This window comes from Macaca thibetana, chromosome 4 (genome assembly GCF_024542745.1).
Source record: "Macaca thibetana thibetana isolate TM-01 chromosome 4, ASM2454274v1, whole genome shotgun sequence".
In the NCBI taxonomy this organism is placed as follows: Eukaryota; Metazoa; Chordata; class Mammalia; order Primates; family Cercopithecidae; genus Macaca; species Macaca thibetana.
This window is the reverse complement of record NC_065581.1, coordinates 35,348,313-35,365,465: the sequence shown is the minus strand read 5'-3', so window position 1 is coordinate 35,365,465 and position 17,153 is coordinate 35,348,313. Positions and strand designations below refer to the sequence as shown.

Below are 17,153 nucleotides of genomic sequence, written 5' to 3'. Positions count from 1 at the left end.
CTTGTCCCACCTGCAGAAGCAAATGCCAGCTGCATACGGAGGCTGTGCGGGTCAGTCCCACAGGGTAACTGGAGATGGATCGGGGAGCCCCCTTCCCCGCCCGCTGTCCCAGTAGGGCACCATAAATGTCACCCTTAGAGAGGATTTCAGTGTTTTGATTAAAGCCTTCCCCGACACTGGCCAGTTGCCTTTAAAGCAGAGATCCTTAAATTTGAACATGCGTGAGAATCACCCAGAGGCCAGTTAAACCAGACTGCGGAGTCTCCCCCAGAGCTGCTGATTCAGTGGTTCTGAAGTACCTGAGAATCCAGGTTTCTAGCAAGCTCCCAGGTGGCGCTGGTTCTGCTGGCCCAGACAGCACATTTTGAGAACCACCGCTTGAAAATATAAATAACCCTTGAGAAAGGACACAAATTAACTTGCCCTTAACAGGTTGATCTGCTCCTTTCCTCCTCCCTAACTGGTTCTCTGTATTATTAGGAGTGTGTATCTGTTGGTAATCGTCTGCCTCTGGCTTGATGTATTCTTTGTTTTGTTGTTGTTGTTGTTGTTGTTGTTGTTGTTGTTGAGACAGAGTTTTGCTCTGTCGCCCAGGCTGGAGTGCAGTGGCACGATCTCGCCTCACTGCAGCCACCTCCTGCGTTCAAGCCTCCGGAGTAGCTGAGACAGGAGAATCAGGCACCCACCACCTGCCCAGCTAATTTTTGTATTTTTAGTAGGGACGGGGTTTCACCATGTTGGCCAGGCTGGTCTCAAACTCCTGGCCTCAGGTGATCCGCCCGCCTCTGCCTCCCAAAGTGCTGGGCTTACAGGCGTGAGCTACTGTGCCGGGCCTGTCTTGATGTATTCTTAAGTCTCAGGTCCCCACATCATTACCATCTCAGAATATCCTGGGGTATCAGTGCTTGCGCACCTCTCCAGTCCCCCTTCTCACCCAAACTGTGCACTCTGATGGGGGTTCAGGGAAAAGGGCCTGGGCAGCCCTTGGGGAACCCGTGGGGAGCAAGGCCTCTGACTGCTTGTGTTGAGGCCAGATGGTTCCCCCTGGAGGGCCTTGGGGCAGCAGTGAGGAGCAGGTAGCTGAGTTGCTAAGGGTTTTAGGTGTTTCCTGGAGCCCTGCCCCATCTCGCCACCACCGCTGCTCCCCCTGGAAAGCCTGGCATGTGGCACTGCCTCCGGGTGGCCACATGCTCCTCCAGGCATCGGGGATAGTAGAGGGCTCTGGGAGCTGGAAGGGGCCCTGGGGGCAGCACCTTCCAAGGGAGGATAAGGGGAGGTGGGTACCATGCACCAACCCGGGGTATGGGGAGACGCACACCCGTGAGCTCTTGCTCAGAGGCCACCTCGAGAGTGCTGAGTTTACTTAGATCCCCCAGATGGCCCCGTGGGAGGGCAAGGGCTGGTCAACTGCCCGGCGTGTGGGAGGGTTTCTACCCCATCACACCCCCGCCTTGTTCCTCTCTTCTTTCCCCTGCTGGTGAAGATGATGGCCACCTTTAGGATGGTGGCCTCTGCCTGCCACCTCCACTCCTATCCTTGTCAAGGGCAGAAGAAAAACAAGCTTTGCTACAGCAGGAAAGATGTGGACATTGAGGGCCCCTTGTCCCCACCTCAGTTTGCTCATCCGCCAAATGGGGCAATCATGCCTTCCATTGTGAGGGCTGAATGAGGTCAGGAACCTCAGAAGGCTGTTCTAAGCACAGTATGTGTGGAGCTTTGCTGTCCCAGCCAGCCTGGCTTCCTTGGGGATCGAGGGAGCGATCCATTTCCAGTCCTGCGCCCGCTCCTACCTCACTGTCTTTCCCAGACAGAAGGCCTGTCTGCCCAACCATGTCCTGGCTGCCCAGTGACCCGGAAGCCCCAAACTCTGTCCCAGGCCCAGCCCACTGTCCACAGGGCCCCTCATCCCCATAACCAGCTTAGCGGCCCCCACAGGGATGGAGAAGCCGTCAAACCTGAGTCCTCTTTCATTTCCGTAGACACAGCCGCCAGCCCGAACAGCAGCGGCATGGGCAGCGCCAGCCCGGGTCTGAGCAGCGTGTCCCCCAGCCACCTCCTGCTGCCCCCCGACACAGTGTCGCGGACAGGCTTGGAGAAGGTGGCAGCGGGGGCAGTGGGTCTCGAGAGACGGGACTGGAGTCCCAGTCCACCCGCCACGCCCGAGCAGGGCCTGTCCGCCTTCTACCTCTCCTACTTTGACATGCTGTACTCCGAGGACAGCAGCTGGGCAGCCAAGGTGCCTGGGGCCAGCAGTAGGGAGGAGCCACCTGAGGAGCCTGAGCAGTGCCCGGTCATTGACAGCCAAGCCCCAGGGGGCAGCCTGGACTTGGCGCCCAGCGGGCTGACCTTGGAGGAGCACTCACTGGAGCAGGTGCAGTCCATGGTGGTGGGCGAAGTGCTCAAGGACATCGAGACGGCCTGCAAGCTGCTCAACATCACCGCAGGTGAGCCCTCTCCCTGTGCCCGCTTCCGTAAGAGGGGTCGCAGGCAAGGCTGAGGTTGCTGGGGTGGGTTGGGGTACTGCTGGATGGACTCTGGCCACCTCTGGCCCAGCCACGGGCAACTTCAGGGATGCTGGCACTTCTACACACAGTCAGCTGTGAGCCAGGGCTGGGAAGGTTTCTATCCATCTCTAGTGTCCCAACCATGCCAGCCTAGTGTCCCCGCTGGTAGGTGCTGAATGATATGAATTCAAGCTCTGTGCCCCCCCACCTCCTCTTGGACTCCGCTCTCCCCTCATTCACTCTGCTCCAGCCACAGTGGCCTCTTTGTTCCCACAACACTCACTACGCTGCTGCTTCTTCAGCCTAGAACGCTCTTCCCCCAAATATCTGCGTGGCTCACTTCCTTCAGGTCTTGGCTCAGATGGCACCATCCGCCTGAGGCCTTCCCTGACCCCTCCATTAAAATTGCTGCCCATGAGCACAGGACATGGTAAAGAAAACAAACAAAAAATGGAAAAAAAAAAAAAAAGAAAAAGAAAAAAGAAAGAAGAAAAATTTCTAAAATTTCTGCCCACACCCCTACCTCCTGTTCCCACCTGCTTCCTCTCATAGCACTTACTCTCCTCAGTCGTGCTGCACCATATCTATTGACCTCGCTCACTCTCTGTGTCCTCTACTGGAATGTACACTCCACAAAGGCAGGGATTTTCATGTGTTTTGTTCATCACTCCATCCCCAGATGCTAGGATAGCACCTTGAACATAATTGATGCTCAATAAACAGTTGTTCAATAAGAAGCATTTCTTCCTCCTTCTTCCTTCTTCCTTCTTCCTTCTTTCTGAGACGGAGTCTCGCTCTGTCGCCCAGGCTGGAGTGCAATGGCGCAATCTTGGCTCACTGCAAGCTCTGCCTCTGGGGTTCATGCAATTCTCCTGCCTCAGCCTCCCGAATAGCTGGGACTACAGGTGCCCGCCACCACGCCCAGTTAATTTTTGTATTTTTAGTAGAGACGAGGTTTCACCGTGTTAGCCAGGATGGTCTCCATCCCCTGACCTCGTGATCCGCCCACCTCGGCCTCCCAGAGTGCTGGGATTACAGGCCTGAGCTACCGCGCCCGGCCTCTTTTTTTTTTTTTTTTTTTTTTTTGACAGGATCTCCGCTCTATCACCAAGTCTGGAGTGCAGTGGCGTGATCTCAGTTCACTGCCACCTCCGCCTCTGGGTTCAAGTGTTCTCCTGCCTCAGCCTCCTGAGTAGCTGGGATTACAGGTGCCCACCACCACACCCAGCTAATTTTTGTATTTTTAGTAGAGACGGGGGTATCACCATGTTGGCCAGGCTGGTCTCGAACTTCTGACCTCAGGTGATCTGTCTGCCTTGACCTCCCAAAGTGCTGGGATTACAGGCATGAGCTGCCTCTCTGGGCCAAAAAGCAGTTCCTAATATGCCAAGCCTTATTCTAGGACTGGGGAATTGAGTGGTGAACAGAACACAAAGTCCCTGTGTTTGTAGGGCTGACATTATAGTGAGGGAAACAGATCACAAATAAATAGAGAAATGTGTCACTGGTCTGGTGGGATGGAAGGCCCTGATGAGGAGGGGACGTCCCAGGGCCTGGCATACATGTGTCTATCAGCCAGACCTGGAAGGCGTGATTATGGAGCTGATGCTGTGGGCGGGGGGGCTGCTGAGTCTCTAGTCCTCTGTCCTGCCGTCACCTCTCCAGCTTCAGGCAGGCCTGACCCATGTCCCTCGGTCTTCAGGCCCTGACATTGCAGCACTCAACTCTGTGCACCTTTCCCTGGGAAGCAGGGGTCTTCATGCATTCCTCAGGCCTGGCCCCTGTCCCCAAAGCTGCCCCGTTGATGTCCTCATTTGAAGCTGCTCCTGCCGATGCCCCAGTCCTCCAGTTTCCCAATGCCCATGCCAGGCCGACTCCAGGAGTTCTCCCACAGGCCTCCTCCCCACCCACAGGGCTAGGGAGGGGAGGGCCCTGCTCCCTGAACAATGGGAACAGGAACAAATGGCTTTGACCTCGGGGAGGAAAATGGGCTTATTAAGTGGGGGCAGCCCAGCCTGCAGGTCACTCAGCTGGGACACTGGCTGGACCATGGTGTTCACTTGGAGGCCCTATTGTGACCATGCCCACCAGCCTATCCCCCACCTGTAGGCCTATGAGGCTCACCTCAGAGGAACACCCTAGGGGGATATCTAGGACCTAGCCGAGGGCTCCCCTCCTGGCCTCTGGGGCCTGTGGCTGCCCCATGACCATCCTGTGCCCTGCATTTACTTATTTAACACGTGCACGGAGCAGCTCCTGTGTGTCCAGCCCTTTATTCCGTGGAGGACGAGGGGATAGAGTGCCCTGTGCCTCAGTTTCCTTATCTGTAAGATACAGGGGCTGGAGGGAATGGTGGGGCTCTAAGACTAATTCCCAGATGGGTGTTTCTCTGGTTACTTGAGGGGTTTGGGAAAGGCAAGAAGTACCTGATGGAGAAGCCCAGGTGTTTCCAGTAGAGTGTCACTGTCCCTCCGGGGCTGGGGCTCCCTTGAAAGGTCCTTTGGAGAGGCTGGAGGGATCTGGGAGGACCCAAGGCCTGAGTGAGGCGGGAAGTACAGATGCACCAGGTTACCCTGCCCTGAACCAAGTTCATTTTTTAGGGCCCTGGTTCCTTCCTCTCGCCCCACTCTCTTCTTGGGTACCCACTTCCACAGGGGCCCTCAGGGGCTGACCTACCCCCACCCCCAGGAGCACAAGGTCTCAGGCCACAGGTTCCCGTGGGTGCCCCATCACAGCAGGGGGGGCTGTATTTGGGGTGGTGCTCTCAGGCTGCCCCTGAGCTGAGGGGATGCCTCTTGCCCAGATCCCGTGGACTGGAGTCCCGGCAATGTGCAGAAGTGGCTCCTGTGGACAGAGCACCAATACCGGCTGCCCCCTGTGGGCAAGGCGTTCCAGGAGCTGGCGGGCAAGGAGCTGTGCGCCATGTCGGAGGAGCAGTTCCGCCAGCGCTCGCCCCTGGGTGGGGATGTGCTGCACGCCCACCTGGACATCTGGAAGTCAGGTAGGATGTGGCGTGGGTGGGAGCAGCCCCTCCCAGGCTCCAAGCCAGGGACAGGATGCTGGCCAGGAGTTTGCCCTCTGCTGGGGCAGCAGCCCCTTGGCCCCCAGCTGGACTCCACTCTGAATCTCAGCCCCAGTTTCAGCTGCCTCCTGGATCCTGGTGCACTCCTCACCCCAACCCACTCGCAGTCCTGGTCAAGGCCCCAGAGCTTTGGGACAGAGCACCCGGGAGGTTAAAAGGTAGAAGTCAGACTGTGAGGATGCAGGGTGTCAGAGCTGGGGACAACCGTGGACGCTAGGAAGTCCTTTTTCCTTTTAAAATTTTGTTTTCCTTTGTTTTTGTTTGTTTGTTTGTTTTTTTATTAAATAAGTAATAAACGTGCATGTTATAAAATAGACCATAGTGAAAAGTAGTGCACCATAAACAGTTTCTCCCTCCTGCTCCTGACCCCACTGGGGTTGCCTCTAGGGAGGTTGCCTCCCTCCCTAGAGGCAACCACTCTTACCAGTTTCTTGAGTATCTCTCCAGGGAAAGTCTATGAATATTCAAGCACATATACATATATGCAGTTCTTCTTCTTCTTATATTTTTTTGACATAAATAGTAGCAGAGTATTACACTGCTCTGCATACCACAGTATGTCTTGGTATTAAAAACACAGTATGTCTTTAATTTTATACTCTGCTAAAATTAAAGCGGCCCTGCTTTAATTTTAGTTTTTGTTTTTTGAGACAGGGTCTTACTCTGTTGCCCAGGCTGGAGTACAGTGGCACAGTCACAGCTCACTGTAGCCTCGACTTCCTGGTTTCACTGGATCCTCCCACCCCAATCTCCTGAGTAGCTGAGTCTACAGGTGCACCACCACACTGCTCACTTTTGTATTTTTTGGTAGAGACGGGTTTTCACCATGTTGGCCAGGCTGGTCTCAAACTCCTGGGCTCGAGCAGTCCACCCACCTCGGCCTCCTGAAGTGCTGGGACTACAGGCGTGAGCCTCCGCGCCCGGCCTGCCCTAAGTTTCTAATGGCTGCGTGTCAGCCCCTGAGTGTCTAAATTGTCTCAATCTCATTGGGCACCCACTGCTGCCTGCACAGGGCCGGGTGCTTTGGAGGAGATGGTGCCTGCTCGATGAGTCAAGGAGTAAGAAGCAGGGCCCACTCATATGACCCTGTCAGAGACCAGTGCCCTGCCCCAGCCCCGGCAAGCCCCCATGTCAGATGTCCTCATCTGAACAAGCGGATGCGTGCAAGCCCTCTATGGCCCCTCCCAGCGCTGAAATCCTGAATTTTCGTCCAGGAAGCAGCTTCTTGTAACCAGCTTGCCTCCCCAGGTTGGCAGGAGGCAGGGACTGTGGCAGGGAGCCTCAGGGGCAACCCCCAGCCACAAAGGGGCTCCTGTGGCCCCACAGCCCCACCCAAACGCCTCCCCTCCTCCACCTCTCCTGGGTCCCCAACCCCCTCTCCTTGCCCTGCAGCGGCCTGGATGAAAGAGCGGACTTCACCTGGGGCGATTCACTACTGCGGTGAGCCAGGCAGGGGCAGGGCGGGGGCGGGGGCTCGGGTAGGGTGGAGGGGTGGCTGCCACTGAAGCAGGGACTGGCCTCCCCTTCCCACTCACTGCCCCCCTCCCTGGCCACCCAGCCTCGACCAGTGAGGAGAGCTGGACCGACAGCGAGGTGGACTCGTCATGCTCCGGGCAGCCCATCCACCTGTGGCAGTTCCTCAAGGAGCTGCTACTCAAGCCCCACAGCTATGGCCGCTTCATTAGGTGGCTCAACAAGGAGAAGGGTGAGCAGGGTGCCCAAGGGGCACTGCAGGGCCAGTGAGCATGGAGGTTGTGGGGGCTTCTGCCAGGCACTGTGCATGGGGGCAGGGGCGGGCAGAGGGGGGAAGCTGATCTCCACCTTTGTCCTGGATGCCAAATACACAGCTTTCATGAGATGGCCCTGGGGGGTCTGTGTGCAATTTGTGTCCATATCTGTCTCCTGCTAGACTCTGTCTCACTTAGGAGCTTAGTACAGCACAGCTCCTGGAACGAGCTCCAAATCGACTCTCCCTCCACCGTCTCGTATTAATTAATCCCGCCAGAAAGGGCTGCGCAGGCCAAAACTGCCTGGGAATAGCAAAGATGTTGTTTCAGGCTTGGGAACTACAGGGACACCTGTAATGGGGGAGGAGTGCTTTTGCCAAGTGAGCTGTGGGCACTGCTGGGAGCCACACAGGACTTTGGATTAGGGCACGCAAACCCCACACAGGAGCAGGGGCTGGCAAGGGCCAGGCCCGCAGGGCCCCAGAGAACCCACTAAGGTACACAGACTCAACTGTGCCGGGAGGTTTGTGACTCCAGAGTATTCTCTGCCATTCACTGGGGCCTGTGGCACCTGCTTTGCACACATCTCTTTAACCCTCACCACTACTGCACCTTGGGAGTAAGCATTCGGGTCCCTGGTCACCCCTCCCCACCCGAGCAGAAGGAGGCCTCTGCACGGGGTCTCTTGGTTCGCCCCAAGGCTGACCTGGTGGTCTGCGTCTTTCTCCTTCCTGCCAACTCACTCATACCGCTGGCTCTCTCGGGGCCCTCCTACTCTTCCAGGCATCTTCAAAATTGAGGACTCAGCCCAGGTGGCCCGGCTGTGGGGCATCCGCAAGAATCGTCCCGCCATGAACTATGACAAGCTAAGCCGCTCCATCCGCCAGTATTACAAGAAGGGCATCATCCGGAAGCCAGACATCTCCCAGCGCCTTGTCTACCAGTTCGTGCACCCCATCTGAGTGCCCGGCCCAGGGCCTAAAACCCGCCCTCCGGGGCCTCCCTCCTGCCTGTCCTGCCTCAGCCAGGCCCTGAGCTGGGGGAAAATGGGCAGTCTGCTCTGCTGCTCTGACCTTCCAGAGCCCAGGGTCAGGGAGAGGCGGCCCGCTGCTCTCAGGGGGAGATGGGCCTTCTGGGGCCTTCGGGACCCCAGGGCAGGGGTGCTTCCTCCTCAGGCCCAGCTGCTCCCCTGGAGGACAGAGGGAGCCAGGACTGCTCCCCAACAAAGGACCCCTCTACCTGCCTCTGACCCCAGCATTTCCAGAGCAGAGCCTACAGAAGGGCAGTGACTCAGCGAAGGCCACAGGCAGCCCAGGGAGGGCTCTCTCTGCTCCATCCCCCTGCCTCCCAATCCGCACCATACCTGGCATGGTGCAGGGAGACGTCTGCACCCCTGAGTTAGGGAGCCAGGAGTGCCCCCGGGAATGGATAATAAAGATACTAGAGAACTGACATGTCCCCAGTGTCTGCGCAGTGAATGGCACAGCCCCGAGGTCATCAATGGTCAAGTGTGGTTGTGGTCACAGGGCCTGGAGTAGTCAAGGGAGGCTTTCTGGAGGAGGCGGCTTTGGGCTGAGCCTAAAGGGAAAGGGATAATTGACTGGTAGATGCTTCTGGGAGAGAGATAGTGAGGCTTCAAAGTCAAGGAGGGGCTAGAACAGCCACCTTATCTTCCCTGTCCCTGTTCGGGCTGAGAGGCGGGTGGTAAGGCTGGTGTTAAAGAGGTTCTTCATGGACCCGAATGGGGAAGGTATCTTTCGCATCCTTTTGCTCTGTTGCAGAGCAGGGCTTTGCAGCTAACAGGGTGGAAGAGAGGTTGGTCGGCTCCCGTTTCTGTTTCCTGAAGGCCTCAGCAGTACCGTCTGTGAAGATGTGAGCTCCTGTGAGTGGGTGTGAGACCCCCGAGCGTGATGGAAGAGGGTGTGCATTGATGTCTGTGGGCATGCTGGGGGTGACCAGGACCCGCCACCCACTCTCCCGGGCAAAGCAACTCATCCAGCTTCCTCCCACTTCCCTCACATTTATCACCCGGCTCAGTGTCCTTATGGTCTACTGTGTGCCAGGTGCTTTGTCATTTATCTTCCCAACAAAACTATGAAGTAGGGGCTACTCCCCCATTTTGCAGATGATGAAACCGAGGCTCAGAGTGCTGCAGTGACTTGCTGATGGTCACACAGCTGATTGACAGAGTAACTCATACCTGTCTTTCCACAAGAACAGGGCTCTCTCTGCCCCTCCAGCCCTCCGGCTTCCTGACTGGTTAGCACCCTTGGTCCTCTTTCACCCTTATCCTCTGAGGCCTGGCTTCCAGGAAACAGCAGGGGAGCCAGCACCACCCAGACCACCAAGGGTTAATTGCTACCCTGTACTGCTGCCTTCCGCCCTGAGCAATTTTGTTGTCCAGAAGAAAGTTTGCTCCTAGCAGTGAGCAAATAGCACCTTGGCATCTGTCAGCTGGGCTTGCACTGCAGGGAGGAGGGGGCCCTGCCCCAGGCCTGTGCCTCGCTGGGCCCCTGCTGTCTCTCACTCCCTTGGAGGGAGGAGTGCCAGGGGGAGCCTGGGACCCTGGCCAGAACCAGGCTCTGCTGAACTGGTTTTGTCTCCAGCCAGCCTGGCCTGCTCCTGACTGAGTCCCTGGAGCCACTTGCTTGTATGTCCCCAGCTGGGCCTGGGCCTGGAAAGGCCTCAGATCTCAGTCAGGGTTTGGACAAGAGGATAGGTATGGGCAGTGGATGCTAGGAGTACAAAGGTGGAGCAGCTCTGGAAAGGGTAGATGTGGGGGCCCGGGTGAGGCAGCTCCCTGCCCATGAACCTTGGCAGGCACATGCCCATCCAGTGACACCTTGTGAGCCGGCAGCGATCTGCAGATTCCTCTCCCTCCTCCAAACACCTCCCCAGCAGAACCCCACCTGGCTGGGGATTCTCTGACCCTTCTCCATGGGGGCCCCACCCTCAGGGCCCCCCATCACTAAATGGAACAGCCTGTGCAGGTAAGACAATACAACAACCTTTTGTCTTTATTTGAAGATTTCTCTGTTTGGCTAAAACCGGGCTTCACATGGAGGTAGGTTTGGAGGAGTAAGGAAGATGGGGTGGCTGATAGATTCAATCTCCATCTCAACCTTTTTCCCTGCCTGGCACACCCTGAGGCTGGGGCACGGGGTGTCAGGGAGGGGCTGGCGTATATTTGCCCTGAGTAATGGGCTTGTGTGATGGCCCTGCCAGGCTGCCAGGGCCAGAGGACCCTGAGAGAGACATCTCACCCGACTGGGGAAGCTGAGACCCGGGTGACGGTGGGAACACAGTGAGCTGATGGCAGAACTGGGACTGGCCCTTGGACTCCTGCGCTGCCCCAGAAGAGATCCCCAGAGGCTGGGGTGCAGGGGGAGTCAGGGAGCCGGAGCAAGAGCTGGGCCTGGGGCTGGAAGAACAGCCGAGAACCCAGAGCTCTGGTCCTGCCTATGCCCCTGAGAAATTCTCCCCAAGGAGCCCTCCCACGGGTCCCACACAGAAATGCCTTCAGAGCCAGGTTGGGTGCAGGAAGGTGTGGCACGGCCCAACGTCACCACACAGGGAGCTTGGCACCGTGGACAACCAGGAACCATGGGCCTCAGCGGTCACTTTTAGAATTCTGCTTTAAAAAGCAAAACCTATTTGAGAGCTTCATTCACTCTTAATCCATGAGTGTGGAAACCTGAACGCCCCAGCTCTCCTGGTCAGGGCCTGTCACCAGGCACCCGGAACCTGAATGGGCCAGAGCTCCAGGAGCCTCCAGTATCACCCTCCTCAGTCCAGACAAGACCCAGGCCCCTGCAGGATGAAGGGACCAGGCCTCAGTGGCCCAGTCTATGGATGGTCGGCCACGACAGCACCCAGCCCTGCTCAGGCACCACCCCTGCCCTCCTGCATCCCAACCACAAACAGCTCTCAGAGGGCTCAGAAACCCCCAGGACTGAAGAAGGCGCACAAGACTCAAGATGACAATGCGCAGCCAGGTTGACACAGTTCTGGATTTTATCCACAGTCATACAATCACAACTGATATATATATATATTTGTATTTATATACCTTTAAATTACACAATCATGTACAAAACAGGTGCATTGCTGAGACCACAGCACTTCTCGGAGTTTCACAAGTGTCGGAACTAATGGGGTCAGGAAGCCTAGGGCGGCAGACGGCGGGTGATGGGGCAGCCCCGGTTCCTTACAGAACCAGGCCGCAGAATGGTGGTTAACTCGGGACAAAACACATTACTCGCCAAGCCCCGCCAGGGCGGGCCCGTGCAGCATCGAGGATGCGGGCAGGGGCTACAGGAGGAGGCCGTGGGCATGGCAAGGGGCGCGGCCCCCACCCTCGGTGTTGAGTGCCCTGACACCAGCACTGGCAGGTAGGGTTGGGCCCTGGAGCTCAAGGGGACTTCCAGGTAGGAGACCCTCCTGCTCTGGAGCCCTGAGGAGCCTGGGGACTGAGAGAGTGGTCCCAAACAGGGCCCTGGAGGTGGCTGCTCAGGATGGAGGGGGTTTCGAGTCCCTGTCCTGGAGTGGGCAGCTAGAGTGCTAAGAGGGACAGGGTGGAGTCCAGCTGGGGCTGCAGCCCCTCCGCAGGTGCTGGGAAGCTGCTGGCACAGAGAGGGGGAGCCCAGGCCCCAAGATGCAGATTGCCAGCTTCCCACCTTTCCAAGGTAAGTGATGAGGGACAGACGCCCCCTACCCCAGCTCCCGCCTGGGGAAAGGCTGGAGGGACTTCTGCGCTGGAGCTGGGAGGACTGCAGGCTTCCAAGAGCTTGCTTCAGGCGCTGAGGAGCCCAGGACACATCTCAGGCTTCCAAGAGCTTGCTTCAGGCGCTGAGGAGCCCAGGACACATCTCAGGCTTCCAAAAGCTTGCTTCAGGCGCTGAGGAGCCCAGGACACATCTCAGGCTTCCAAGAGCTTGCTTCAGGCGCTGAGGAGCCCAGGACACATCTCAGGCTTCCAAGAGCTTGCTTCAGGCGCTGAGGAGCCCAGGACACATCTCAGGCTTCCAAGAGCTTGCTTCAGGCTCTGAGGAGCCCAGGACACATCTCAGGCTTCCAAAAGCTTGCTTCAGGCGCTGAGGAGCCCAGGACACATCTCAGGCTTCCAAAAGCTTGCTTCAGGCGCTGAGGAGCCCAGGACACATCTCAGGCTTCCAAAAGCTTGCTTCAGGCGCTGAGGAGCCCAGGACACATCTCAGGCTTCCAAAAGCTTGCTTCAGGCGCTGAGGAGCCCAGGACACATCTCAGGCTTCCAAAAGCTTGCTTCAGGCGCTGAGGAGCCCAGGACACATCTCAGGCTTCCAAAAGCTTGCTTCAGGCGCTGAGGAGCCCAGGACACATCTCAGGCTTCCAAAAGCTTGCTTCAGGCGCTGAGGAGCCCAGGACACATCTCAGGCTTCCAAAAGCTTGCTTCAGGCGCTGAGGAGCCCAGGACACATCTCAGGCTTCCAAAAGCTTGCTTCAGGCGCTGAGGAGCCCAGGACACATCTCAGGCTTCCAAAAGCTTGCTTCAGGCGCTGAGGAGCCCAGGACACATCTCAGGCTTCCAAAAGCTTGCTTCAGGCGCTGAGGAGCCCAGGACACATCTCAGGCTTCCAAAAGCTTGCTTCAGGCGCTGAGGAGCCCAGGACACATCTCAGGCTTCCAAAAGCTTGCTTCAGGCGCTGAGGAGCCCAGGACACATCTCAGGCTTCCAAAAGCTTGCTTCAGGCGCTGAGGAGCCCAGGACACATCTCAGGCTTCCAAAAGCTTGCTTCAGGCGCTGAGGAGCCCAGGACACATCTCAGGCTTCCAAAAGCTTGCTTCAGGCTCTGAGGAGCCCAGGACACATCTCAGGCTTCCAAAAGCTTGCTTCAGGTGCTGAGGAGGCTCATCTTGGCTTCAGGCTCATCTCAGGCTGCAGCCAAGGCCCAGAGACCAGACAGTGATAAGGAAGGGGGTGCTGGCAGCAGGAAGGAGGTCTGCCTGTCCCTGGGATGCCATTGCCCCTGGCCCTGAGGGAGGCCTGCCCCAGCTCAGGCCCCTGCCAGAGTGTCAGGACCCTCCGTGCCCACACGGAGAAGGTCAGAACCTTGAGGCTGGGGTCTACTACCTCCTAACAGTGGGCTGTTGGGAGAAGCAGCAAGAGCAAAGGAGGACTGAGGGGGAACAGGGCTGGGCTGGCTCTCTCTCTTTACCTGGAGGCCCAGGAGGCCAGGTGTGCAGGAGGAAGGAGGGCATCTGCGGTCCAGAGGCCTAGAAGTGGCATCCACCGTAAGCAAGTCTCACCTGGTGCTGCAGGACTTCTCAGCTCCTTGCTCCAGAGGTCCCCAAGAGACTTTTCTTCCAGCTCCCCTCCCTCATGGGGTTTTGTCCAACCCTGGTCTGCTTCCTAAGCCCCCGTACCCTCTCGTGCGGGAGAGGCTGGTACCTAGCACTCCGGCACTACTGCTCACCAACCAGCAGCTGGGCCCTTTGCTTCCACCCACCCCCGAAGGTCCTTTCACTCTGACCCAGGCTTGGAGAGATGGAAGGGCTGCCAGCAGGGGGAATGTTGTTCCGGGGGCTGTGGGGACAAGGAAGAAATACATGATGTGACTATCTTCCTCTTGAGGGCCAGGGTTCCTCCTTTCTGCCAAACTCAGCTGCAGGTTCTCCCCTGATGTCTCAGGCTGGAGGCACCCATGGGGCCCTTGCAGGCTCCCCAGGCAGGTCAGAGAAGAGGAGAGATGGTTAGGCCAAGAGCTTTGCAGGTACAAGGCTTGGCCTCATGGAGGCTGATGTGGAACCCAGTGATTTTATGGTTTTTGGATGGACATGGAGGGAGCGTGGGGGGCCAGGGGGACAATATGACCTCCTCCCCAGCAAATAGGAGGAGGCTGCTACTGTTGCTGGCTTTGCCATCAGTTTGGGGGTCCCCACCCTAGGCCAGGGGACTTATGAGAAGGGACAGGTCCTCTGCAAGTTGCTGAGGGGGTTTGGATCTGCTGAAGAGCCGATGCTCAAAGTGCTGATGGCTGGAAAGAAGGGCCTGGGTAACAGGGTCTTGGTCCCTCAGATGGGCCTGGGGCTGGGAGGGCTAGCACAACCCGGGCTGAGAGCCTGCATGCCCTTCATTCACCCTCCTGTACCCCAGTGACACCATGACTTCCTCCAGCTCACCCCTCTTTCATGTCTGGGGGACCCCTGGGAACCTCCAGCGGGGAGGAGGGTGACTGTTCCTCCTCCAGTCCCACTGGGCCCAAGGGACGCAGCTAGGAGTAGAGGATGCTCCCCAGGGTAGAGTGGAAGACTAAAGATGGGGAAGCCTCCCTCCCTGGGGTCTGGAGAGGAGGCCTTTGAGGGCAGGGTGGTGGAGGAAGGGAAGCAGGGCAGGGGAGGAAGAAAAGGTTAGGAAACCAGGCCAGGGAATGGGGCAGGTGCCGGCAGCCTGGAGTGGAGTGGGACAGAGGGAGTGAGGCAGGGTGGAAGGGTCAGGAGACATCTCTCAGGGCTCAGGAGTCTCTTTGGTGGAACCTAAAGAGCAGATGTTGTGATGTTGGGCTAAGTCCTAAGCCTTTTACCTACCCTGGGACCATCATCCCAAGCCCCAGCACCGCAGCCTCCAGGTGGCCCTGCAAATGCTCTGTCTCTGTATACTTTGTTTTGTTCTGTTTTGACTTTTAAAAAAATAAAAGCTTGATCGGAAAATATGTCTGGAACTCTATGGCGAGGGGAAGGAGACGAGAGTGGGAGGGGAGGGGAGGCAGTGGGGAGGAGTGAGGGGAGTATGGAGGGAGGGCCTCTAGATAGCCTCCACGTAGTTGGCAGGGTAGAGGCCCAGCTGCCCGCTGTCCAGCCGCCCACGGCACCAGCCCTGTTCATCCTCCTCGCCCAGCTTCGTGAGTTCGTCTCCTAGGAAAAAGAACACGGGGCGGGGCGGGGGGGAGGGCTCAGAGAGAAGGCTGCCCCTCCCTCAACACACCAGTTGCAAAGGGAGCCCTCCAATACCCCCCTCCCGGTTACTGCACTGGGTCTTAGATTCTTAGGCCCTGCCCCTGGAGACCAGCCCCAGTTCCATGCCAAAATTCACATGCCACCCTTGGCATAGGGGTCCTGGCCTACTTCAGCCACTCACCTAATCTGGGTGTCGGGTCCGCCCCCAAAATCAGACCTCGCATCCACCCTATTCTCAGGTTCTGACTCCGCCCCTGGCACCAACCAATCTAAATCTTGCTCCCACTCCCATCCTGGGCCCAGGTCACGCCCACAACCCAGGCCACGCCCCATTTAGTTCCCTGCAAATCCTCGTAACCCGTCTTCAAATCCTGTCTCTGCCCCACCACATACCCAGTCCAGGCCCAAGCCTCTCTTTCAGGCACCGCCGCTGCCCCACTACACACCCAATCCAGGCCCAGGCCTCTATTTCAGGCACCGCCCCTGGCCCACCACATACCCAATCCAGGCCCAAGCCTCTCTTTCAGGCACCGCCCCTGCCCCACCACACACCCAATCCACACCCAAGCCTCGCTCAGGCACTGTCCCGCCCAGCCGCCCTACCGGCCTTAAAGCTGAGCTCATCCTGCTCCTGGCCGTCATAGTCGTAGAGTGCCCGCACGCGCACTCCCTTGGAGTCGTCCTCAAAGGGGTTGGCACCCCCGTTGGCCTCACTGCCCCCAAAGGGGTTTCCACTCTCGTCGTCTGACCACTCGGTGGCGTAGGGTTGGCCTCTGTCGTAGCTGCTAACACTGAGACGCGGAGGGAGGACCCAGCTTCAATGTCTCCCCGCACCACACCCCGAGGGCTAACCACTCCTAATCAGAGCTCTGACCCTGAATTCTACCAAGTCTAGAGCAAGGATTAGCCACATAGGAGGGGTGACCCTCATGAGCTCTTTAAACAGATGTTTAAATGCAGGGCCATTTGCGTTATTATTCAGCCCAAGAGGGAAAGGGCATTTAAGGGGACCCCAGGGCAAGTCTGAGTCTTCATCCGGGAGGAGGAGTACCACCTAATGATTAAGAGCAAGGATCCTGGAGTCAGACCTCCTGGGCATCATATCTGGCTCTGAGGTTTATTAACTAGCAATGTGACCTTGGGCAAGTCACTTAACCTCTCTGGGTTTCAGTTTCTCCATCTGTAAAACGGGAATATTTACGCACTTGAACCGCGCCACACACAGCAGGTGCTCTAGAAGGATCCACTACCACTATCTTTTAGAGAGGAGGCTTGGTTCCTATTATCTAGACCAGGGATCCCTAATCCTGGGGCTGCAGACAGTCCGTGGCCTGTTAGGAACCAGGCAGCGCAGCAGGAGGTGAGTGACAGGCAAGGGAGCATTATCGCCCGAGTTCCACCTCCTGTTAGATCAGCCGCGCCGTTAGATTCTCATAAGAGCGCAAACCCCTATTGTGAACTGCACATTCGAGGGATCCAGGTTGCACGTTCCTTATGATAATCTAATGCCTGATGATCTGAGGTGGAACAGTTTCATCCCAAAACCACCCCGCTCCCATCGGTGGAAAAATTGTCTTCCACAAAACTGGTCCCTGGTCCCAAAAAGATTGGGGACCGCTGCTTTAGAGTGATGAACTACCACTCTCCTTTAGAGAGGAGACATAGTTGCTATGATCTAGATCATTTCTTGTCTTCTGAAGCACAACTCAGCTGCCCCAGAGTGTGGGTCCCTCTTGGCCCCAGGAAGCTCCACAGGAGGCACTCACCTGCCTCGGTCCCCAGCCTGGGATGTGGACTCTACTGCCCCAGTGGCATTGGTCAGCGCCACTCCCTCTGCCTTCTTGGACTGTTTCTCCTTCTTGGTGGTGGTGTGAGGGAGGTCTGGGTTCCACTCCTGGTGGGGCCAGT

At 57.4% G+C, this 17,153-nt stretch overlaps 3 protein-coding genes across 6 annotated transcripts in view; 2 read left to right on the top strand and 1 right to left on the bottom strand.

The window, feature by feature from the left end:
* The window catches only part of RPS10 (ribosomal protein S10), a 624,010-nt gene that overhangs the window by 494,135 nt on the left and 112,722 nt on the right, over positions 1-17,153 (top strand). The window lies entirely within an intron of this gene.
* On the top strand, positions 1,125-8,765 carry SPDEF (SAM pointed domain containing ETS transcription factor). The gene is made up of 5 exons (XM_050787800.1): positions 1,125-2,444; positions 5,308-5,505; positions 6,979-7,026; positions 7,145-7,291; positions 8,097-8,765. The coding sequence occupies exons 1-5, from the start codon at positions 2,009-2,011 to the stop codon at positions 8,273-8,275; spliced, it is 1,008 nt and encodes a 335-aa protein (XP_050643757.1). The 5' UTR covers positions 1,125-2,008; the 3' UTR covers positions 8,276-8,765.
* PACSIN1 (protein kinase C and casein kinase substrate in neurons 1) overlaps positions 14,959-17,153 on the bottom strand; it is a 64,240-nt gene continuing 62,045 nt past the window's right edge. For both annotated transcript variants that reach the window (XM_050787706.1, XM_050787707.1), the window contains 3 exons: positions 17,012-17,139; positions 15,849-16,036; positions 14,959-15,203 (listed from right to left, as the gene is read on the bottom strand). In XM_050787706.1, coding sequence (XP_050643663.1) covers positions 15,094-15,203; positions 15,849-16,036; positions 17,012-17,139 — 426 coding nt within the window. In that variant the 3' untranslated portion in view covers positions 14,959-15,093. The remainder of the gene's footprint in view (positions 15,204-15,848; positions 16,037-17,011; positions 17,140-17,153) is intronic.